At 37.2% G+C, this 26,226-nt stretch overlaps 1 protein-coding gene across 2 annotated transcripts in view; it reads left to right on the top strand.

Moving 5' to 3' along the window:
* Nucleotides 1-26,226, top strand: part of LOC148945515 (RNA-binding Raly-like protein) — a 260,929-nt gene that overhangs the window by 174,042 nt on the left and 60,661 nt on the right. Inside the window, exons 7-9 of one of the 2 annotated variants that reach the window (XM_089098792.1) lie at nucleotides 11,561-11,701; nucleotides 14,057-14,181; nucleotides 25,925-25,999. In XM_089098792.1, coding sequence (XP_088954918.1) covers nucleotides 11,561-11,701; nucleotides 14,057-14,181; nucleotides 25,925-25,999 — 341 coding nt within the window. The remainder of the gene's footprint in view (nucleotides 1-11,560; nucleotides 11,702-14,056; nucleotides 14,182-25,924; nucleotides 26,000-26,226) is intronic. The other variant, XM_089098793.1, reaches the window with a different exon arrangement.

The raw sequence follows: 26,226 nt of genomic DNA on the forward strand, positions 1-26,226 counted from the left end.
AGTTTTGCCAAATATTGTGCTTTTTAGCTATCCATTCAAGGCCAAAAGAAAACCAGGTGTTCCCCAAATGGGATAGAAAAAGTCATAAGAAAGAATTTAAATGAAAATATTGCTTCGTAGGATGAAGAAAAGAGCGGCGCCTCGAATATATTGGGGCAGAAAAGGATGGCGTTCGTCTCATGTGAATTAATTTTGTAGTGCATTAGCAAAGATAAAAAGTAAGATTACGCTTACACACTTCCGAGTTAAAGAGAGCTTTAGTTCCATTGGTTTATTTCTGGAATCTATGTTCCCAGGCTTATCATCGTAGTGCTTTTCCCTGGATTAATTAAAAACCTTTTCCCCCAAAATAAGTTTTTCAAAAAAAGTAAAGAACTCCATTAAACCAAAAATGAACAGATACAGAACCAACGATCTACCAAGCATACAACTGCCGCAAATCAGTATCAATAAATAATAGAAATCCAAAACAAACAGAAATTAAAATAAATAACAGAGTCAAATTCAAAACGACCAGAAATTAATATGAGTAGGATTCTAAACCCGTATGTTTTCTAAAAGCCAGAATATAATTGTACATTACTGAAAAAATTCAAATGAATATACCGAAAAAATGTTCATTGTCAGTTTAATATACATATGCTGAAATAAAATTTCTTAAAATCGTAATTAATTTTTGACCTACTTAAAGTTACAAAAATGAAAACATTCAAACGACTTTTTTCAGTAAAGTACAAAGGGTATTCTAGCTTTTAGAAAGCATAGGGGTTTAGAACCCTACTCATGTTAATTTCTGTTCGTTTTCGCTTCGCTTCGATCGCTTTTGACCATTAATAAGGATACTAGCCCCCTCAATTCCCAATTGATTGAGCCATTTTTTAATTTTATACCAAAACGCTTTCTATGAAAACCTTATATGCCCACAGGCCAACCAGCCTGAAGTAATAGCCCATCGCCCATCGCTCTAGCCATCGCCCTGTGTTCAGTGTTGTTAAATTTTGAAGAAAACATCCCTTGCCGACCGCCCAATCTTTCAAATTGATTTCAGTGTTGCCAAATTTTGTCTACTTTAACTTAAAGGACTATATCAAATACTTTAACACATTTGACTCACAATGGCGGAGATTATAAGGGGTAGACACTTCTTTTTGGGACTAAACCTTATCTGCTTGACATAAAAACATTGTATAGGACATAATAAGTTAAAGCAAGGCCATCGCACGCTTTTTTGTAAGACAAGGATTTTGAATTTCTTAGAAAAAATTTATTTGGGAACTAAATTGAATTCAAGAATTTTAGACGCGGTAAATGTATATATTATGAATCAGCAAAAAACGGGCTTTAAAATGAGCTACTAATCAAGCAGATAAGGTTTAGTCCCAAAAAGTAGTGCCTGATCTCTTAGAATTTTCTCCGTTGTGAGTCAATTGTGTTAAAGTATTTTTAATAGTCCTTTAGGTTAAAGTAGACAACATTTGGCAACACTGTAATCAATTTGAAAGATTGGGCGATCGGCGAGGGATGTTTTCTTCAAAGTTTGGCAACACTGAATATAGGGCGATGGCAAGGACGATGGGCGATTGGCTATTACTTCAGGCTGGTCACAGGCCATAACTTACAACCTTTACCCAGGGGAATTTCTACTATGAAGAAGGACACTAGCCCTTTCAATTTCCAATTGAATGAGCTCGTTTTGAAGTTTCTACGACAACCCTTTCTATAAAAATCTACTGAATATAGTAGAATATAGGGCGATGGCAAGGGCGATGGGCGATTGGCTATTACTTCAGGCTGGTCACAGGCCATAACTTACAACCTTTACCCAGGGGACTTTCTACTATGAAGAAGGACACTAGCCCTTTCAATTTCCAATTGAATGAGCTCGTTTTGAAGTTTCTACGACAACCCTTTCTAAAAAAATCTTATATACCCCCCGGGCAAAACTTACAACCCTTACCCGGAGGGCCGGGGGGGGGGGGATTGTCATCCTCAAAGATCTAATTTCCAGAAATTTAAACTACGTTGAACAAAATGGCTATCTCAAAATTTTGATTGGATGTGTGTTGGGGAAATGGTGGGCATGAGAGGGGAGTTGGTTGCCCTCCAATCACTTTCGACTTTTATAAAGGACATTATCCCTTTCAATTTCCAATGGAATGAGCCCTTTTTGGAGTTTTTACGATAACACTATTTATATAAAAACCTTATATGCCCCAGGCCATAACTTACAACCCTTGCCCTGAAGGTTGTGGGGAGGGGTCGTCATCTTCAAAGACATAATTTACAGAAGTTTCAACAACGTTGAACAAAATGGCTATTTCAAAATTTTGATTGGATGTTTTAGGGGAAATGGTGGGCGTGAGAGGGGGGTTAGTTGCCCTCCAATCACTTTCGACAATTAAAAAGGGCAATAGAATTTTCAATTTCAAATCGAACGGGGGGTTGGGGGAGGGGGGGTTGTTGGTGTCTTCCTAAGAGACCGAATTTTTACAACTTCTTGAACAAAATGGCTATCTCAATATTTTGATTGGATGTGTTTGGAGAAATGATGGGCATTAGAGAGAGATTAGTTGAGGTCCAATCACTTTCGACTATTAAAAAGAGCACTAGTCCTTTCAATTTCCAACTGAATGAGCCCTTTTTAAATTTTCTACGACAACGCTGTCTATAAAAACCTTATATGCCCCCAGGGCATAACTTACAACCTTTGCCCTGTGGGTGTTTGTCATCCTCAAAGACCTAATTTCCAGAACTTTCAACTATGTCGAACAAAATGGCTATTTCAAAATTTTGATCGGATTTGTTTGGGGATATGGTAAACCTGAGAGGGGGGTTCCTTGCTCTCCAATCACTTCCAATTATTAAAAGGGCACTAGCCATTTCAATTTCCAATCAAATGAGCCCTTTTTGAATTTTCTGCGACAAAGCTTTCTATAAAAACCTTATATGCCCCCAGGGCATAACTTACGACCCTTCCTCTGAGGGCTCTATGGGGTTTATCATCTTCAAAGACCTAATTTCCAGAACTTTAGACTACGTTGAACAAAATGACTATCTCGAAATTTTGATTGCATGTGTCTGGGGAAAGGGTGGGCGTGCGAGGGGGGGGATAGTCGCCCTCCAATCAATTTTAACTATTGAAAAGGGCACTAGCCTTTTGAATTTCCATTCGAATGAGCCCTTTTTGAAGTTTCTACGACAATGTTTTCTATAAAAACCTTATATGTCCAAAGGCGTAACTTACAACCCTTGCCCAGAGGGCTGTGGGGGAAGTGTCCTCCTCTAAGACACAATTTTCAGATCTTTCAACTACTTAAACAAAATGATTATCACAAAATTTTAATTGGATGTGTTTGAGGAAATGGTGGGCTTGGAAGGGGTGTTAATGCCTCTCAATCACTTTGGTCTATTAAAAATAGCACAAACCCTTCCAGTTTCTAATCGAATGAGTCCTTTTCGAAGTTTCTACGAGAATTCATTCGATACGAAGTGCCCTGGTCTTAAAGAAAGAAAGAAACCCAAAAATAAATAATACATTGTGCCAGCATCGTTCCGTACTAAGGCAGCGCTATTACGCTGCCTATGAAAAGAAAATTGCCTCGGCTTTTAAAATCCAGATCTGCTATTGCATCGGGTCAACTAATGCGAGTGACAAATATAGACAGATAATGAAATGCAATAATTGGAGGTTAGTAAAAAATCTACATTATCAGAACACCAGCAGCATTACTGTGCTGCCTTTGATATTAAGCCAGCAAAATGGACGGACTGTTTTTTGTTCACATTTTACCAGTAGACTTTCTGTTTCTCTGTGGTATTACCTCAATAGATCAGTTTTGCCAGTCAATTTTCCGGAAAATTTATAAATGACAATGGTTATACATTTTTAATGAACTTTAAATGAAAAAAAATTGTTTATTTTAATTTTTATTTATTATATAATTTTAGTTCTACTTATTTTAGGTTAAATCTGACTCTTTACTTTTCAAGAAGTTATTTTAAACTTTTTTTTAAGTTGATTTAACTAAACAGTTCAAAAGAAATCAAAAGGTGTTTGGATTTTGGGGTAAGAACTGAAGGGATAGGCAGGGCCTAATGTACTTAGGTCCAACTAATGATATTATCCAAAATATTTTATGGAATTGGTCACTTGGTCACATAAATGCCCTAAGTTCAAGAGAAATTTTTGCATTAATTTTTATTTTCCTCAACAATTTATGCGCAACTAAGGTTTTTACTTAAACTCCTTCCTGTGTCACTTTGTTCTCAAGCTCATATATTTTTTCTTGCTCTCGTCTTTTCGTTCCAATTTTCTTAGTTTCAGCAAGTTTTGACAGTGGTAGTTCGTCATACGGACTGTTAGCTGTTTTGTCATGAAGAGTATAGCTGATATTTTAATTGTGTTATTCATGGAAAGGATGGTAAAAAGAATGTGGAGCCTATCAATTTGATGTTCAATCACTTTTGACTCTCCAAGAATACACTAGAACTTTCAATTATAATTGAAGGAGACTTCTCCTGAATTTCTACACCCCCCCCCCCCTTTATGGAAAGTGGTCAGAAGGAAGATAATACATCGAGGCAGCATTGTTCTTAAGCGTCAATAGCTGGGGGTGCTTGAAGAAAAATGCAGGAAGGGTGGGAGAGAGCCCATCAAGCGTTATTAGGATATTTTCTAAGCATGGAGTCTAATTAACTTAGTTTCTGAGACACTGAAATGTCATTTTCGGAAATCCTGAATTTTGAACTTTTAATGCGAAGAGCTTGCGAGAATGATAAGAGGAAAGTGAACTTTGCTACTGAGCTTTACCGAACAAAAGCGTAAGGTTTTCTTCGGCAAAGCTCGTAAGGTTTGTCAAGCGTAATAATATGAAAATTGAAAAGAAAACTTTGTTGTTTTTTTCCTGATTTTGCTTTACTTTATAAGATGTTGTTTTATTCTTGTGTAAATGATAGCCATTCATTTTACATCTAGGATTATTTTTTCACGATAATGCTGTTGGTTTGATTGCTTCCTGTTGGTGCTGCTAATCGGTATTGGTTTTGATATTTTAATATTCAATATTTGTCTTCATATTTGGGTTAATTTGTATTTCTATTTGTTTCTTTTTAGTCTGTATTTCATTGTTTTATATCTTTAGTTTTTCTTTTACTTAACGTGACTGAGTGAAAGGCTTCGTCAAACTATTTCCATTATTGTCTGGTTAACCGTCAGGTGAACTTGTTTCCTCACTTATCCAGAGTAAAGCGGCTTTCACACTACATACATCATTTTCTATACTAAGTGAGTAGGTTACGGTACAGTTATGCAATTCCTTTCACACAAAGTCAACAGGAAAACACCATAAAATCATCATAACCTTCATCTACAGTCATCGCAATCATCATCTGCAAGTCATTCAAAAAAATCAAAATATGGAATGAAAACGGAGATTCAAGTTTGAAATCAAGTGTGAAAGTTTTTTCTAGAAAATGTTTATTTGCTTATTTTCAAAACGTATTAGATGCTTATCCATAAATTTTATTTTGTTGCTAGTATGTTAAATTTTCCATAAGATACATTAAGTTTACGTAAAGTAAAATTCTATGGAGGGCTCGAGTCTACGTTTCGGACCAAACTTGTTCCGTAAGCTTCATAACGCAGCGTTATGCACGTTAAAGCACAGACAAAAGGTATCTGATATAGATGTCCAACTAAGCAATTGTTTGATACTTCCTAAAATTGGTTGCTTGTGCTCGTCTGTCTCCATTTTCTTCCAAAAATGCTTTCCTGAATGCTACAGGTTTAAAGTTTGCTTATTCAGAACATTTGATTTTTTACAAAAGAAATTCAAAATAACTAAATAAACATTTAAGAAACAACGAAATACTTTACTAAGGTTACTTATCAGTTTTAATCATATGATCGTTCAATAAATGTTATTTAAATGGTATGAATTTATGTTTGAAGGGATTGATCGTTTAACAAACATGGCAACAGTGTCTTCCAGCATACCATGGCATCACCATCAATTGCTTCAATGTACGTTCAATATAGGACCCTTCTTTTTAATATTGCAAGATGGGTCAGTTGGACATCTGTGTTCTATACTTTAATTTATGCTAGTGCGAAAGCTTTTGCGGTAAAGTGTGAAAGCACCATAAGTTATGTCATTTTTATGCGTTTTTGCTATTACTTGTTTACATTTTGCTTATGAGTGCAATAATTCATTTTCGGAAAAGAATGGATGTTTTGATTTGTGTTCGACGATGCGTACTTCAGGACACCCAGTTTATTTGCAACTGATCAGCTTTTCTTAAATTCTAGTTGGAAACTTTTCTGGCTCACTAAATGAATATCTATTCTAAAAAGGATATTGGCTGTCATTTTTCTAACGATATGCTAATTTCTTTGCTTTATTTTTAAACATTTTTATCCTGACACTAGGAGCATTAGTAGATGACAGATCTTTAAATTTTTAGGTTCTGGAGTTATTTATATTTTACTACGCTCAAAATTTTAGCAACCCTCAGTGACACTTCAGACAGTACCATAAAGCAACTACATAAGAGTGGAGCCTTGTTTCTGTTAACAAAAATATTTTATTTTACTTTTTTCTCACCCTGTATATTATAAAATATATTAATAATTTTCTGCTGGTTTAAACGGAAAATAACAGAAAAAACGAAGAAAACACAAGAGACGGTAAGAGAAAAATAACTGACACCTAGGCTATAATATTATTCATTTACAGTTAAACTAAAACAAAATTAAATCCTCTTAAAGCACTAGAAAACTGAAAGTGCTCTTAGCTATTGTATGGCTCATTAGGAATCCTCCAAATCCATATTATTTTGCAATTTGCATAAGCTATTTACATCAAAATAAAAATCGTGTCAGAAATAGAGAGAAAAAAATAACCTGTCAGAAAAAGAGAAATAATCATGATTTAGAGGTATAAATTAATCCTTTTAGTACTGTTGCTAATTCCTCCTCACAAAACAAATCTTTCTTCACATCCAAGGTATCACAAAAGTTTATTTGAGGCAGTGTATCTTTTTAGACAGCTTTTAGTTTTTCAGTAACGATCTGTATCTGTATAATCGTATATGGTATTACTCCATTATTCAAAATATTACACCGTGTGTCTTCTCTTACAGAGGGGCATTCTCCTTCCACTACGGTAGGAATGTCCCTTTAAATCATGTGAGCACGTAGATCAAACTGTCAAGTTATATCACGATAATATGTGCCTATTGAGAATATTGTAGGTGATTTAAACAAGCCATATTGACCACTTTTTTTTTAATATCGTACATGAGAAAACAAAAGATTAGGTATTAATATGCTAAGATAATATATGCTCTTTAAATCAGTAATACAGATTAAATAGTCCCTGTAAAAAAAAACAGGCAAAACAATGATTGGGTAAAATCAGCAAGAAGACATGAAAAGTCTTCTTGCATCCAAGTTAGTTATTCCTTTCTATGATCCTAGGCAGCGCAATAGGGCTGCCTAAGTAAAGAGCTATGCGAGCACAATGTATTATTATTTTATTATTATTATAATTTTCTTTTGCACTAGGGCACTTCGTATCAAAAGAGTTGTCGTAGAAACTTCAAAAAGGGCTCATTCCATTGGAAATTGGAAGGGCCTGTGTCTTTTTAATAGTTGAAGGTGATTGGAGGGCAACTAACACCCCTCCCATGCCCACCATTTCTACAAATACATCCAATCAAAATTTTGAGATAACCATTTTGTTCAACGTAGTTGAAAGGTCCGGAAAGTGTGTCTTTGAGGCTGACACCCTCCCCCCAAAGCCTTCAGGGCAAGGATCGTAAGTTTTGCTTGAGGGGTATATAAGGTAAACAAAATACGTTTAAAATATTTTCACTTTTTTTACTTTCATAAATAAAAAATTATCAAAAAGTTTAAGGAATAATTATCAGTATATGTCAATTAAACTGACAATTCATGATTTTTTTTTTTTCAGTAAAGCGCAAATTGTGTTCTGGTCTTATGAAGGCACGGGGGTTATCAGCCCTACTCATGTTAATTTTTGCTCGTTTTGAGTTTAGCTTGCTTACTTATTATAATTTCTGTTCGTTTTGAGTTTCATTTACTTATTTTTATTTTTCCTCATTCTTGGCTTAATGGACCTCTTTACTTTTCTGTGAAAAACTCGTTTTGTGGAAGAAGTTTTGAAATTAATTAAATTAAAACAACAAGTTTTTTCAACTGAAAGTAAGGAGCAACATTAAAACTTAAAACGAACAGATTTTATTGCTTATATGAGGGGGTTCACCCCCTCTCCAATGCCTTGCTTTTTTTGCTAAAGTTCAAATTTTGTTCCAATTCTTTAAGAATGACCCCTGAACCACAAAGGGTTTAATTAGATTAAATAGCTCATTTGAAAGTACTAAAAAAAACTTTAGTGTAAAGAGCGAGGTATTGACGAGAGGGTGAGCCCCCTCATGTTCGTAATAATTTCTGTTCGTATTAAGTTTGAATGTTGCTCCTTACTTTTAGTCGAAAAAACTTGTTTTTTATTTAATTTCTGATCGTTTTTTAAATGATGCTGGGAAAATTTCCTTCCCCCGTGAAAAATTCCTCCATGGAAAGATTCTCACGCGTAACTCTCTCCCCTTGACCCCCCCCCCACCATAAAAGATACCCCCTGAAAACGTCTGTATGCTTCCCAATAAACAATACTATATATAAACAATGGGCCAAGTTCACAACTTGCAGCCCTTCCTGCAGGGACTGTGGGGGGGGATTAAATCATCCTCAAAGACATAGTTGTTAAATTTTTCGACTATGTTGAAAAAAATGGCTATCTCAAAATTTTGATCGGGTTACTTTTGGAAAAAATGAGTGTGGGAGGGGGCCTAGTTGGCCTCCAATTTTTTATTCACTTAAAAAGGGCACTAGAACTTCTGGAAAAAGGGCACTAACGCGAGCCCTCTCTTGATATTCTAGGACCCCTTGGCCAATAAAATCACCCCTGAGAAGAAAAAAAAACAAGAAAAAAACAAATAACCACGCATCTGTGATCTTTCTTCTGGCAAACAAAAATACTAAATTCCGCATTTTCACAGATAAAAGTTTGAAACCTCTACAGTAGGGTTCTCTGATATGCTGAATCTGATGGTGTGATTTTCATTAAGATTATATGACTTTTAGGGGTTTTTCCACCTTTTTTGAAAATAAGGCAAATATTCTCATGCTCATAACTTTTGATTAGTAAGAGCAAACTTGATGAAACTTATATATTTGAAATCAGCACAAAACTTCGATTCTTTTGATGCATAAATTGTCATCAAAATTCCGTGTTTTAGAGTTTCGGTTATTATTGAGCCGGGTCGCTCCTTAGTTACAGTTCTTTACGACGAACTGTTTGATTTCTGCATAAGATCTGCCGTGGGACATGACTGCCAACCTTCTAAAGAGCTAATAAAATCCACCTGGTATCGCTCATGAAAATTCAAAAAAAAAGGGTAGCAGGATAGAGTGTTGCATTGCCAAAGTATGACAGCAGGAATTGATGTAGAATCAATAACTGTCTTCTAAAAGAACATCTGCTGACCTCTTTTGGGAAGTTTTCTCTGCTTGTGCCATGGTTTCTAAAGACGAAATGACATACACGCTGGCACACAGATTACTCTGTTACCTGACAGAGGAAACATCTAGGACAAAAAAAAATTTAAAACAACTAAAAACTACTGTCTTTGGTGCTTTACATCTTTCTAAAATCGTCTCATAGAAAATATTATTCTATCATAGTCTTCTGTTAATTTATTTAAGTGAAACCTCAGCAGATGTGTGACACTTGGTGATCAATCTGGATCAAAGACTAGGAGCATAATAAATTCTCACGATGAGCTCAGCACTCTGAGATGAGTTGTTGAAAAAAATTTGTGCTATAGAATCTTTTGCAAATTCACTATTTGATGGTGTTATTTGGTAGCATCTAAGTCAGTTCCTACTTATTCTTATTGATGAAAATACACAGGGGATACATTTAATAAGTAATTTAAGTAAAGGTAGCTATGGAAACTTACTTACCTCAACCCCATTCATCCTCCTGGAACAAAATGAGGCCACTTCTATTGACCAGGTAAGAACTAGGACTCAATTTGAAAATCTATCTAACTTCGATTTTTTTTTTTTTTTTTTTTTTATTGATTTTTTTTTTTACTTGTATTAAGTCTATTAGTGTCTGTAGGAAATAAAAAAAAAAATTAAAACCTTTTCGCATGCTGACCAGTACCGGTACCTGCTTAGCGGTCTTCTGATCCACTGCCTACGGCTGGGAGTGCAATGTGTGGCTGGGGGAAAATCATCCGTGTTTTTCCCAAGATTTCTCCAGGTACCCATTTGGAGCTGGGTAGACTCTAGCTTAGCTTATAAAGTCACACTACTCAATCTTGTTCCAAACGAAATAACTAGCAACGCCGGGACTTGAACCCCTGTCCTGACGGACAAAAGATTTTGAAGTCTAGTGTGCTAACCACTCGGTAGGACGGCTCAGAACGGTATGAAAACGGAGAGAAGTAAGCCCCAGTAAAAAAAAAGGAAAGTGTACAATACCTTTGGGAAAAGGAGGAAAACCCCTTTAAGTAGGACAAGCAGGTGTCGACAGTTTTTAGACCGGTCAATTTAGCATGTCTGGGAAACCTTACTTGATTTTGAAACAGATAGTTGAAAGTTTCATTTTTTTTCTGTTATGGCGTTGTTCCGGAAGTGTTTTTAGATTCTTTTGGTTTACTTTATTTCTAACTTGCTTATATTATAATACTTTTCTAACTTTTATACTGATAATTAGCATCAAGCTCAAAGATAATGATTAGTTCAACTTAATAGCTTTGTGTCTCGTTGTGAGTGGCTTTATCATATTGATGGCTAGGTGGGTTAAAGTCAAGGCTAGCCAATGAAATTCAAAACAACTAACGGACCATTTGTGACTAAGAAAGACAAACAACAACCAAAAGTAAATAACCTGATAATATGATAACCTGATAACCTAATAACAAAGAAAGTGAAAAATAAAGAAAAAAAGCAAACAAACATTAATGAAGGAGCCTTCAAAATCAGGAAACTTTCCACAAAAGAAAGCCAAAAACCAAAGAGCATTTAAAGTTAAAGCAGTAGTTATACAAGATTATGCAAAATTAGTGACTAATTACATTATTAAAATTATTAATATCGTTACTTATTTACAATTGTTATTAATTTATCAAAATGATTGTTAAAATTAATAATCGAAAATGTCTTTATTAAAAAAAGATATCACTCTAGATGCTCTGCATCAAAAAACTAAAATATGGATAAATTGCTATAGCTTAATAAATTGTTTAGAATTGCGCTAAGCACATTTAGAGATCAAATACTAAGAACCACGACCTAGAAATCAAAATTAAGTTCTATTTCTTTGTCATTTCTTGTTTATACTGTTTTGTAAATACCAACAAGAAGTACGGAAATTAATCCTCTAGGAATTATAACAACATCATTATTCTCAACCATTAACCTGGAATTTCCTTTCAAGTAAGTCGACTTAGAAAGTTCCTTATTTTCTAGGCAATCCGGACTTTCTAATCTGTGGGAATTGCCGAGAGCTATTCTCCGAAATTGGTTCCCTTCTGGAGCATAAGAAAGATTACTGCAAAATGAGATTTACTTGCAAATGTGCAACTGGTGACAGCGCTAATGAATGTAGAGGTAATGGCTTCAATTAATCTTTAGAGGCATAAATGAGACTATGGTAGAATAAGGAAAAGATTAGATAAAATGCTCATAAAAGCTGACAAGTTACATTGTACGACTCTTGATCAAAGCTACTCACAGATGAACAAGTTATGCAGACCAAGTGGTGCCTGCGTGATAGGGGTGTGCCATGCACAGGAGAGATATGCCATATATAGCTGAAGTGTGCCATGCATGGAGGAAGCTTTTCAAGGGTAGCCAAGTAAGTGTGCCACAGTAGCCAGAAGTGTGCCAAGTATCACGACAATGTACTCGAAGGGCGGAACTGTCCCACAGGTGTTAGAACTCTGCCAAGCGTGGCAGAAGTATGCAAAGTGTGTCAGAAGTGTGTCATGTGTAGTGGCACACATTACACCCAAAAATATACACCATCTGGTGGAAATGGGCAACCTCTCTCATGGGTATTTTTCCTAAGAAGAAAGTCCGCAATAGAAAAGGCGAAAGTTTGAAAAAAGATAAGAAGAAATTTTACTTCCTAAAATATACAACTCTTTGTTCTTTTCGCGGATCTTTGAACACAATGATCGGGGGAGATGTTTCAGCCTTCTTTTCTTTCAATCATCCCCTGTATTTAACAACTACTTTTTTTAGTCTTTTCATTAAGAAAAAGCTAAATACTCCCCCTTAAATTTTGAAAAGTAATTTTTGATATGTTTATTTTTCAATATCCTCCCCTCAAGATTGTTTCCCCCAAGAGTTTTGCTTCCTTCCCCCCTCCCCTTTTCTTATCCAATCGTGTCCCCTCTGACCAGCATAATACTGTCATAGCGGTACTTGTTATTTAATTGTACCAAGCTTTGGACAGCTAATGTGCATACAAAATAATAAGTAAATCATAACTAAATAATAAATGAACAATAATCAGACTAAATATTAAATAAATAATAAGGGCTTTTTCCTATTTAATGTTACTTTCCCTTACACACACACGCCCTTATTCACGGTAGGCTATCCTGAATATTTTATTATATATGAATTGCAATAAAATTAAATTTTCAGCAAAATTTACGATTGAAGGTTCAGCTAATAGGTCTGTTTTGCTTGAAATCTAGTTTTTGCCATTTAAAGTTTGTATCTTTTACTGTAGACCTGTCTTATTTTTAAACTCTTCACAGAAATGCTCTTAAAACCTTATAATATTTTTTTTCCAAAGCTTATCTAAAACTTTGCAGCAGAAAACTTTGAAAACTGCTATTCCATATCTTTTCTAATATGCTATCTCTTTTATTCGAAAACTAATTACCTATTTTAATATATTAGGAAAGAAATTAGCTCTGTGCCTTAGAACACCTAAATTGTTTTAATCAAACACCAAAAATAAATCTAGTGTTAAGACAATCATTGCGCTATTATTACATATTCGGCTATTTTTAAGGCTTTTTTTTACCGAAGCATAGTTTTTGATATATGATCTTTTCAGCAGTGTTAAGATTTTAATTTTTTAACGGAAAGTGATAATTTTACTATCACTCAGTGGCTGAGATTCAGTTTTATCCAAATATTCAATTACATTTCTGAAATTTGCTTTTTATTTTTGTAGGTTAAGAAATAGGCTGAAAATTTGTTGCACAACGTCGAAAAAGAAAAAATTTCCTATGTTTTTACAAGTTTAGATTATTCTCAAAGAAAAACTCTATGCAATACAGTAATTCTGGCTCGATGAATGGATAGATTTACTATTGCTACTAGTGCTCACAACTCAATGCAGTACCAAACTGCCTTGAGCCAATATAGCCAAGAACGCTCCACCTCAGTCTCGATCTGTTCAAAGCCTCCCTCTTTGCACCCTCCCAAGAAGTTTCCATTTACCGTAAATATTTCCTTGCAACATCCTCCCTACCCGTTACCTGTTTGTCGTTTGGTGCTAGACGGTTGTTCAACAGGGAATACCTTTGTCAATCTGCCATCTTCATCCGCAGAACGTCTCCTAACAGTCCCAACCTTTCTTTCATTATAACCCTAGACAGTGGAATTGAACCACACTTTTTGTACATCCTACTGCATGAAATATTGAGTTAGTCGGGTATCCAAAACAGTCCACAGGCAATTTTTCTGGAAAACATCTAGCAAACCTCCGTTTCTCGGAGTAGCTACACTTCAGAACGATACTTGACTACAGTCATCACTGTAACTTCCAATATTCTGGCCTTGGTATGCAGACTCATCCTTCCTATGGACAGATCTGAGACTAATAAATAAAATGATATCAGTATCGTGTCCTTTTCGTGTAAGTTACAAGTGTGGCCTTGTCGTAGATTAACAGGTTTCACAAGTAAGATAAAACTTAATGTATTATTTTGGTTGTTTCAGATCCAGGAGATAACGCATTTTTGGTATGCACTTATTGCAATTTTGAGTATAGGCAGTCGTGGGAATTTCTGCAGCATCTTCAGACTAAACATGACCTGAAACTGTTTGAACTCAAAACTTCAAATGTAAGTATTTGCTGTGTTAGAGCCGCCAGTTCACAGAAATGTATGTGTGTGTGTGGGGGGGGGGGGGTTGAATATACTTTTTGAAATCTAGCGAGAATTTCGTCGTTTTTCCATTTTCTTATGAAAGTGCCAAAAAGGCATATTTCAAATCTAGGGCGGAAAAAAACTCTAGTGAGCAGTTACCCCCCACCCCCCCCCCCCTAATCAGTACCCCTGTGCTGGTCTATAAGCTAATCTATTGAGTGATTAACTCATTGTAGGGATCTCCAAGACCGTTCCTACGTTATTTACTCTTATTAAATAAAACAAACAATTTTTTTCAACTGAAAGTAAGCGGCAACATTAATACTTAAAACGAACAGAAATTATTCCGTATATGAAAGGGACTGTCCCCTCCTCAACGCCTTGCTCTGTACACTAGATTTTTTTTTATTATTTTACAAAATAGAGTTGTGAGAAAGAGTCAAAATTTAGCGTAAAGAGCAAGGAGTTACGGAGGGGACAGCCCTTTCATATACGGAATAATTTTTGTTCGTTTTAAGTTTTAATATCGCTCCTTACTTTCAGTTAAAACAACTTGTATTTTTTATTTAATTTCTGAACATTTTTCAATTCATGCAGGTTTCGATCTTGGCTCACCGTACATGAATAATTAAAACAAATTTGCATATTAATTTTACTTTTTTTTGGTTAAATGGCTTTCTCGAAAGTTGTTTAGTTTTATTTATGTACGTTTTTTTTAGTAATAAATATACGTAACTTACGAATTAACTTAGGTAGCGAGCTTATTTATTCCTATATTTTATGACATATATTAGGGGATTTGCCACCCTACTGAATACCTCGCTCTTTACGCTGAAGTTTGAATTTTGTTCCGATTCTTTAAGAATGACCCCTTAATCACAAAGGCAGTTAATTAGAAGTAATAGCTCTTATGAAACGACTAAAAAAAACTTTAGCGTAAAGAGCGAGATATTGACTAGGGGGTGAATTAACTAGTATACGTAGTAATTTCTGTTCATTTTAAGTTTTGATGTTGCTCCTTAATTTCAGTTGAAAAACTTTGATTTTTTATTTAATTTCTGATCGTTTTTTTTAAATAATGCTGGGAAATCCGGTGCCCCCTTCATAGCAATGTCCCTTCCCCCATGAAAAATTCCTCTATGGAAAGATCCTCCAACGTAACCCCCGACCTACCTCCTCTCCTCCAGTACCAGAAAAAATCCCCTTGAAAACGTCTGTATACCTCCCAATAACCAACACTATATGTAAACATTGGGTAAAGTTCATAGTTTGCAGCCCTTCTCCCGAGGACTGTGGGGGTAAGACAAAAAAAACAACACAAAAACAAATAAACACGCATCCGTGATCTTCCTTCTGGCAAAAAATACAAAATCCCATATTTTTGCAGATAGGAGCTTCAAACCTCTACAGTATTCTCTGATACGCTGAATCTGATATTGTGACTTTCATTAACGTTCTATGAATTTCAGGGGGTGTTTCTCTCTTTTTTCAAAAATAAAGTAAATCTTCTAACGTGCGTTACTTTTGATGGGTAAAACTAAACTTGATGAAACTTATATATTTTAAATCAGCATAAAAAACCTGATTCTTTTCATGTATCTATTGGTATCAAAATTCCGTTTTTTAGAGTTTCGCTTGCTATTGAGCCGGGTCACCCCTTACTTACAGTTCGTTACCACGAACTGTTTGACTTGTTACATTTAAGGTGAATAAATGTAAATCAGGAAAGTTGAAAGATCCATTAGAATGACAAATGTCATTTAACAATTTCAATTCAATCAATTCAACGGGTTTATTTAGAAAGACAAAAAATAGAACGACAATCAATATCCTATTAACATGATACGCAGAGTGGTCACCGCTCATACTCCCAAACACAACATTGCCTCTCAATAATAGGCAGCACGATTGCGCTGCCTAAGTAAAGAACGATGTTGACACAATGTATTATTATTTTTTTTCTACATACCCGGGCACTTCGTATCGAAGGAGTTGCGGTAGAAACTTCGAAAAGGGCTCATTCGATTGGAAATTGGAGTGGCTAGTGCACTTTTTAATAGTCGAAAGTGATTGGAAGGCAACTAACACCCCTTTCAAGCCCACCATTTCCAGAAACACATCCAATCAAAATTTTGAGATAGCCATTTTGTTCAGCGTAGTTTTTTTCCACAGAGAAATTATGTTTTTGAGGAGGACAATCCCCCACAGTCTTCGGGCAAGGGTTTCAAGGTATGCCCTGGGGGAATATAAGGTTTTTTATAGAAGTCGTTGTCATAGAAACTTCAAAAAAGGCTCATTCGATTGGAAATGCAAAGGGCTAGTGCCCTTTTTAACAGTCGAAAGTGATTGGAGGGCAACTAGCCCTCCTCCACACGCCCATCATTCCCCCAAACACACCCAATCAAAATTATAAGATAGCCATTTTGTTCACCCGAGTTGACTTCCTGATAGAAAATAGGTTTTTGAGGAGGACACTCTCCCTCCCCCTTCGAGGCAAGGGTTGCAAGTTATGCCCTGGAGGCATATAAGGTTTTTATAGAATGCGTTGTCGTAGAAACTTCAAAAAGGGCTCATTCGATTGATAATTGAAATGGCTAGTGCCCTTTTTAATAGTCGAAAGTAATTGGTAGGCAAATAATACCCCTTCCACGCCCACCATTTCCCCAAACACATCCAATAAAAATTTTAACATAGCCAATTTGTCCCACGACATTCAAAGTTCAGGAAATTATACCATTGAGCAGGACACTCTCCCCACAGTCTTCAGGGCAAGGGTTGTAAGTTATGCCCTGGGGGAATATAAGGTTTTTATTGAAATCTTTGTCGTAGAAACTTGAAAAAGGGCTCATTTGATATAAAATTCAAAGGGCTAGTACCCTTTTTAATAGTCGAAAGTGATGTGAAGGCAACTAACCCCCCTCTCACGCCCACCTTTTCCCCAAAAACATCCAATTAAAATTTTTAGATAGCCATTTTATTCAACGAATTTGAAAGTTTTGGAAATTAGGTCTTTAAGAATGACAACCCCTCCCTCCACAGCCCTCATATGATAACCCCCTCAGAGTGCTCAGAGCAAGGGTTGTAAGTTACACCCTTGGGGCATACAAGGTTTTTATAGAAAGGGCTGTTGTAGAAACTTTAAAAAGGGATCATTTGATCGGAAATTGAAAGGCTTAGTGTCCTTTTTAACAGTCAAAATTGATTGGAGAGCAACTAACCCCCCTCCCACGCCCACCTTTTCCCGAAACACATCAAATGAAAATTTTTTGCCATTTTTTTCAACGTAGTTGAAAGTTCGGGAAATTTGGTCTTTGAGGATGACAACCCCCTCAGAACCCTCAAGGCAAGGGTTGTAAGTTATGCCCTGTGGGTATATAAGGTTTTTATAGAAAGTATTGGCTTAGAAACTTCAAAAAGGGCTCATTCAATTGGAAATTGAAAAGGCTAATGCCCCTTTTAATAGTCAAAAGTGATTGGAGGGCAGCTACCCCCCCCCGTCACGCATACCATTTCCCCAAATACATCTTACCAAAATTTTGAGATAGCCATTTTGTTCAACGTAGTTAAAGGTTTAGGAAATTATGTCTTTTATGATGACAAACCCCCCACACCCCTCAGGGCAAGGGTTTTAAGTTATGTCCTAGGGGCATATAAGGTTTCTATAGAAAGCGTTGTCGTAGAAACCTCAAATGGGCTTTTTCAATTGGACATTGAAATGGCTAGTGCCCTAATTAAAAGTCGAAAGTGATTGGAGGGCAACTAACCCCCCTCTGACACCAACCATTTCCCCAACCACATCCTATCAAAGTTTTGGAATGAAAAGTTTGTTCAACGAGGTTGAAAGTTCTGGAAATTAGGTCTTTGAGGATGACTATCACCCCCCCCCCCTCATGGTAAGGGTGGTAAATTTTTCCCTGGGGGCATATGAGGTTTTTATAGAAGGGGTTGCCGTAGAAACTTCAAAAGAGGCTAATTCGATCGGAAATTGAAAGGGCTAGTGCCCTTTTTAGTAGTAGAAAGTGATTTGAGGGCAACTAACCCCCATCTCACGCCCACCACTTCCCCTAACAAATCCAATCAAAATTTTGAGATAGCCATTTTGTTCAACGTAGTTTAAACCTCAGGGGAATTATGTCTTTGATGATGACAACCCTCCCACAACCCTCAGGGTAAGGGTTGTAAGTTATGCCCTGGGGTTATATAAGGTTTTTATAGAAACTGGTGTATTAAAAACTTCAAAATGGGCTCGTTCAATCGGAAATTGAAAGGGCCAGCGTCCTTTTTAATAGTTGAAATTTCATCAAAAAATACTTTTAAGTGTTTTATTTTTATAACTTTAAGAAATCAAAAATTAATAAAGATTTTAAGGACTAAATATCAGCATATGTATATTAAACTGAAAATGCACATTTTTTTCAGTAAATTCATTTGAATTTTTTTCTGTAAAGTACAAATTATATTCTGGCTTTCAGAAAGCATTGGGGTTTAGAACCCTACTCATATTAATTTCTACTCGTTTTGAGTTTGACTCTGTTATTTATTTTAATTTCTGTTTGTTTTGGGTTTCATTTAATTATTGATACTGCAATAGTTGTATGCTTGGTAGATTATTTGATTCTATTTTTGTTCATTAGATGGTTTAATGGAGTTTTTTACTTTTATTTTGAAAAACTTATTTTGTGGAAAAAGTTTTTTTTTAATTAATAACATTCAAAGACACTTGATTAGAATTTGAGACAGGCATTTTGTCCAAAATAGTCAAAAGGCCCAATAACTTTGCCTCTGGGGATGAAATGACCCCTCATAGTCCCTAGGGCAAGTGTCATAATTCTTGCAATTTCCCCGTTATTTGCATTAAATATTTATTATTGGGAACCGGGGGGGGGGGGGAGTGTACAGTATTCTAGGAACGGCTCAGGGTATTAAGTTGAGACTTTCAGGGAATGGTGGGGGTTGGAACTAAGTCAAAATCCACTAAGTGCATCCGAGTTATAAAAAGGGCCTTTCTGTAATGTCTCCGGAAGCGCTTAGTGTATTACGTTGAAACTTCCATGGAATTTTGACATGGTTGCAGAACTAAATCAAAAGGCGCTGTGTGCATCCAGGTTCACAAAAGGGTGTATCTGCATTGTCTCAGAAATGGCTAAGGGTCTAAAATGGAAATTTTAGGGAACGCTGATGGGAATATTGAATTGAGCCTATCAATACAACACATATCCTGGTTGTCAAAAGGGTGCATCTCCGATATCTCCAAAACAGCTTATGGTATTCAGGTGAAATTTTTGGGGAATGTTGAGAGGACTGTTTAACATAATCAAAGAACAGTGCTTGAATCTAGGCTGTCAAAAAGGTCTATCTGCAGAACCTCGGGATCTGCTAAGGATATTAAGTTGAAAATCTAAGGGAATGTTGAGAGGGATTTTGAACTAAATGAAAAGACGATAAATGCATCTGCGTCGTCAAAAGGACGTACCTGCCATAACTCAGGAAGAGCCAAGTTGATAATTTCATGGAATTTTGAGGGAATGATGAGTTAAATCAAAAGACATGATTTGCATCCAGGTTTTCAACTGACGATATCTGCAATATCTCAGAAACAGTTAAGAGCATTAAATTACAACTTCATGAAATGTTTAGGGGGGTGTTGAACAAAATCAAAAGTCAGTATGGGTGTCCATGTTATCATAAAGACTTATCTACAATATCTAAGAAATAGTGAAGGGTGTTTAGTTGAAATTTCCTGGCAGATGTTACTGGAGAAGTTAGACTAAATCAAAAGACACTATATGCCTCTGTTTTCTCAAGAGAGCTTATATGCAATATATCAGGAACAAGGGTATTAAGTTGAAACTTTCTAAGTTGGGCATTATTAAGCAGATAGGCAGTTTTAAATTTCATATCAAAAATTTATACTAATATAAGCCAATTTACAGAATTTAAAAAGAGGGGCTTAAGCACCCTATTGAAAATTTGGACGGTCTTGATGAAATTTAAGTCGTGAAATCGAACATTTACTTGAGTCCTACATCCAAGGTATCAAGCTGTTATATAGAAAATATGAAATTTTGTATTTTTGAGAAAAGTATGACCGCGGATGTAGTTTTTTTCCTGCATCATCATATTGAACCAGTGACCGTTTATTTCGAACTAGTCAACCGTTTGGTTGGGAGAGGGCTCATTCATGTCAGCTTTTAATGTTCTAGTGCTCTCTTTAAGTAACAAAAGAGATCAAGCCACAGGAAGGTGTCGTTATCTTGCAATTTTCTTTCTAGCCCCAAAATGGGCTTTAATGCTATTGAGTAAACATTTTTGTATAGTCAATCAGCTTCGACCTATCGGAAATTATGGCCTTCTGGTTTAGAAAGTCAGGGGTGTGATTTTGACATTTTTTTATCTAAAGTTTGGCATTTTGCGAAAACTTCAATGAATGCTCAATCGCAAGACCAATGTGCTGGAAAATTTTGATTTAATTGCTTATATCACAGTGCCTACGCTTATTTATTTACATTCACTTTAAACGGTAATAGTTTCAGTTCAAATGAGTTTCAGTTCAATGATCACGTTTCTGAGCTATTCCTCGCAAAATAATATTGTTTCAACGGCAAAAGCTACCGATTTCGCGTGAATCAGATATCAATCGCCTCCCTAAAATTCAGTGAATCGACTGATAAAAATCCAGACTGCAAACCTCCATGTCGTCTCATTCCTGGATTTTTCTTTTCAAACAAAATGGCTACTCCACTGAGCAGTGTTGTCAGAGACTGATTTTTGAACTTTTGAAGGTGTGCCCGAATTTCACAGTGCAGTGTTGCCACGTGCTGTAGTGAATGTACAAAAGTCCAAAGACCCAAAAAAAAGACGACAGTGCCAATTTCCCGAATAAGCAAGCAGAAGAGGAGAGGTTTCTTGTTGTATGTGCCGTCGTACCTGCCAGGAGTGGTGTCTCCCTTAAACTGCGGGGAATAGGTAACAAGAACCTACGCTTCCCTTGCTTATTGGCGCTGAATATGGAAAAGACGAATTTACATCTCAACCCAATCCTGAACATTCTCCAGTCAAACAGAAAGCTGGATCTAGCGTTGCTGTCGAAAATGACTTGCGATTTCTTCGAGTTAACAGCATTACGCGACGCTAAATTAGAGCTCATTCAGATAACATTCCCTGCAAGAGCCTCTCAAGCTACGAAAAGCGTAACAAAATATTCAGCGACATCAGAAATCCTGGATTTGCTAGCTGAATGCGACCAGAACAACATCCGACTTCCAACTTTTGTCATCACTCATCATTCCCAAGTCCCACAGGTCCCCGAGAGCAATTTCTCTATCCTGCTAGGAGAAATACGGGATCTGAAGAGCTCTATGTCCGTGGTCTAGCAGTATACGACTGGTGTTAAATTGACTGTCTCCCCAGACATTGTCGCTACAGCAGCAGCAAACAACGAGCAACCGATTTGTACTGTAATCGTCGAAGACGCTCCATGTATGGACCCCTGACTAGACTACAAACATTTGGTCAACTGCAGTCTGAAGATGGCATACAAGGGGTCAGGCAACTGAGAAATAATAAGCTTCAATTCTAATTCAGTGACGTTGTAAAAGCCACAGCTTTTTGTAGTGAGGCCCCTAGCGTCCTTTCCGCAAAATTGCCAAGTGGCAGCCAAAACAGGATAAAGTGCAAACTGAGGGAAGAAAAATCGTTTGGCATAATAAGAGGACTTTCCGTTGATGTGGATGCCAATGAACTGGTAAAGCATAATCCAGGCCTTGTAGAGGAAGCTCTCCGCTTCGGACAAAGCGAAACGGTCAGACTGACTTTCAAAAATAATCTGACCATGAACTTTGCCATGTCTAACGGAATCAAGCTTGGATTCGACTTTTTCCGGGTAACGAAGTACAAGGAGGCCCCAAAAACATGTTTCAGATGTCAAAGCTACGACCATCTCATTGAAAACTGCAAGAACAGTCCCAGATGCTCTAGATGTGCTGGACCTCACACTAGTAACAAAGACACGCCATGCAACGAAGACCCCAAATGCGTTTTTTGCGAAGGATCTCACGTCTGCTTCAGCCTAACATGCCCTAAATTAAGAGAGATTCTGAACAACAAGAGTAAACAATGAATAGGTCTCTTAAAGCTCTTAGTCTGAATATCAATGGTTGTTGCAATAAAGAAAAGGCCATAGACGATCTTTTCCAGATTTATGACGTAATGTTTATCCAGGAGCATATGCTTTCTGGGCTGAGTACAAACCTAAACAAATCCCGGTCTCATGATGTCTTCATACAGCCCACAAGATCTACGGCAGGGCGTCCGTCCGGAGGCCTGGCAATATACGCTAGGAAGGAACTATCGGCTAAGCCGTCGATTAGAAGCAGTAATGTATTATGTGTCTCAGCTGAGGGAATCGAGTTCATCAATGTATACATGCCCACTAACTACAACAATGCTGTCTCTCTAACGAAATTCTCAAAAGCAGCAGATGCCCTTGGACGACTTTTTGAGTCTCTTGAGCGTAGTGGGAGTAAGTGGCTAATAGCTGGGGACCTCAACTGTGACCCTCCCAAGGAACATATCCTGTCTGATATCTTTCTAAACTGCCTCCCAACCTCTTAGTACTTTCGTCCACATCCATCCCTGGTCTCCCAGTTACAGTGTGTACTGACGATCCGATTAGTGACCATGCCGGAATTTCGTTCCACCTGCATTCAGCACAGAGCGCTAATAATGCCTGTTCCAGAAGGTGGGTCTACAAGCAAAACTTGCATAAGTGTAATATTGCCCTCTATATTGCCACTGTTGCCTTGGTCATCAGTTGCATAAAGGTTCTGTTTCATCTACTCTATACTTGTTCTTCCAACATGGCAGCCTCTATTGAACTCAACACTTACTATCATCAAGTTACCCACGCTCTGAAAGCTGCCGAATCAAAAGCGGTTCCTACAAGAAGAGTCAAAATTGGGACAGAGAAACCAATGTGGTCCGAATCCATCGAACTCCAGACGGCAAAACGACGTGCTATAATGTGGCTAAACATTTGGATTGCTTGCGGAAGACCGTTACGTGGGAATGTATTCGAGCTGAAACGGAGTACAAAACGCAAATACAAAGCTGAGATGAAAAAGTACCGTATTATCGGGCAACAGTTCATTGAGAAAAAGAAATCATCGCGAATTCTAATTAGACCGGACGACCGTGCACCTAATACTTCCCTGACACTGCATGACTGGCACTCTTACTATACTTCGGTATACGGAGACGAGAATCTTGCCATAACCAACCAGTATGAAAAGGAAGTCACCAGTTGGCTTGCCTGCTTCTCGGGACAGAACTGTGTTGTTCCCATATCCCTGGAAAAGATCAAAATCGTGGTCAAAAAGGCACTTTCCAAAGGAAAAAATGGGACAGATGGCGACGGTCTCAAAACAAAACATCTCAAGCACTTACCTGAAACTTTCTATTCCCACCTACAGCTTATCTTCCAGATGTGCATCACCAGGGGTTTTGTACCAAACAGTTTCATGAAAGGAGTCATCACTTCTATCACCAAGAAAGGAAAAGATCCCAATGACTGTAAATCTTACAGACCCATAACAGTCTCTTGCACCCTGAGCAAAGTGTTTGAGTATGTGATCTTCTCCGAGCTGGATACTGGAGATTTCGGGGATAATCAACTTGGATTCCAGAAAGGTCTCGGTTGTCCAGAGGCTCATCGCCTTCTTGCTAACGTACTTATGGACTCAGAGAGAAACAAGTCGACTCTCTATATGTGTACTATAGATATTTCAAAAGCGTTCGACAGCGTCAACCACATGCAAGCAATGAATGCTCTACTCCTAAGTGGTGTAAGTGCGAGCATAGTGAAAACATTGAAATTCTGGTACGAAAATTCAATAGTTTCTGCCAAATGGAAAGATAGAACATCATATCCCGCCAAAATCAAAAGAGGCGTGAGGCAAGGGAGCGTTATTAGTCCTCTCATTTTCAAACATGCGATTTCCAAGATTCTGGACCGCATCTTGCCCACCCTTCTACTTCACGGTACCAACCTGTCTTATCTTGCATACGCTGACGACGTCCTTCTGCTCAGTAGATCGAAAGCTGACTTACAAGATAACCTGAGTCAATTCCATAGTGACTTTCTTTCTATCGGGCTCTCTATCAATATAGAGAAGTGCGAGTTTTTAACCTTCAACGCACCTAAAAGTTAATCTGTGACCCTCGGCAATCATGCAGTCCCTGCAGTGTCTGAGCTACGATATCTGGGTATCGTGATTGCAGAAACGATCGGTAAAACCAGGCACTCCATCGTCAAGCAAACAACCACCGCCATTAAACGTGCTTACGAGTCTGTAGTGCCGAATCGCGGACGCTACTCCAGGAAATCTCTAGCCTCAATTTATCGTTCAGTTTGCCAGCCACATGTAATCTACCTTGCCGGTGCATCCCATGTGCTGACAGTGAGAGACTGTGAAAAAATCCGAAAGTGCTACTATAAGTATGCAAAATTTCTACTGTATATGTCCAAGCAATACCGGAATTCTCCACTGGAAAAATATGGACTTCCGGAGCCATCCAAGCAATGGTCGACCATTCGGGACAATTCAATATTCAAAGTCAGATTGATGAGACATCGTTTTTCACCTGCATTTGTTTGAGTTTCGTATCTTTATTATTATTATTTTTTTTTTTTTGAAGTTGGTTTCCTTTTTCTTTTTTGTTGTGCTCCACTATAATCTTTTTGTAGATGGTGGGTAATTAAATTATTTTTATTATTAATTGGTAAATAGAACAATTGTAATTACCAACTGGGTTTATCAGATGCACTCAAAATGCTTTTATCGAAGTCAAAGTTTAGCGTAAATATTGGAGAAACCCACCACCCCCCTAGATACAGGGTAATTTCTAATCACTTCGGTTTTTATGTCACTTTAAAAATATTTCTATTTATTGTATTTCATTAGATACGATAGCCAAAAAACAATTACATCTTACTTCCTTAGAACTTAATTTCTTCTTACCTATCTGCGGTGCATAGTGCATCGGCAAAGCCTCTATGCACGTCTCGAATGGTAGATGCGGTGAGAACATCTTACCACTGCTCCCACTGGGGTTTAAGCAACGTATCCGCAGATCAGAGATCACGGTTGTACGTGCGTCTGGGTGCATTTTTCGGTCTTCTCTGTCGATGCACACATGGCTGCCATTGCTGGACTTGTTGTGGGATTCTCAACTCTTCCATCTGAAAGACGTATCACAAATAGCCCCATCTTTTCGTTTCTCCACTTCAAAATGAGCGGCTAGGTAGTTTCCCAACGGATCAGTATCACGTTACTGAATTTTTCGTCGCCCAACCATTAATTTCCCCCTCAAGCACACATTTTTTAATTCAAACGCCGTCAGTTTTTTCTCTGTATTTATATTGATTTTCCAGCACACTTTAGTATATAAAAGAACTGACATGACAATGTTGTTACAGTTTTAATATTTAAAAAAATTATTAAAAACAATTTTTATAATTATATCTATAAGTGCAGTTAATTCGTTTCATGTTGTGAGAGTCATTTTGTGAGGTTTAAGGAGCTGATAAATATCTATCCAAAAGCAATGCACTTCCTTGATATCTGGAATGCATTAATTCAGTCGTTGTTTTGTGAGTCTTTTCACTTTAATTTATGTAGTTTAAATTAGAGGTTTGTTAATTTAAGGATCATTCTTCCAGAAAGCCAATGGTTCCACATCACAGAGCCCAATGCTTGGTGAAGGGAATGAAGAGGAGGAACAATTAGATGTCCCGGTAATTCTATACTACTACTAAGTACGACGGGACTAGATACTTAAGGTCCAAACCGGCGGTGCTGATCATCGTTTCTTGGCTCATCAGCCAGGAATTGCAATCGGGGCTGGGGGCCCAGCCTCCCCATGCTTTCGCACGCCCTTCCTGTTTACCCTCCCCAGATTTCTGCAGGTACACATTTAGAGCTGGGTCGACTCTGGCTGAGCTTACAGAGTCACGCCACTGAC

This window comes from Artemia sp. Qi Xiang Cuo, chromosome 13, assembly GCF_049724085.1.
Source record: "Artemia sp. Qi Xiang Cuo chromosome 13, ASM4972408v1, whole genome shotgun sequence".
In the NCBI taxonomy this organism is placed as follows: domain Eukaryota; kingdom Metazoa; phylum Arthropoda; class Branchiopoda; order Anostraca; family Artemiidae; genus Artemia; species Artemia sp. Qi Xiang Cuo.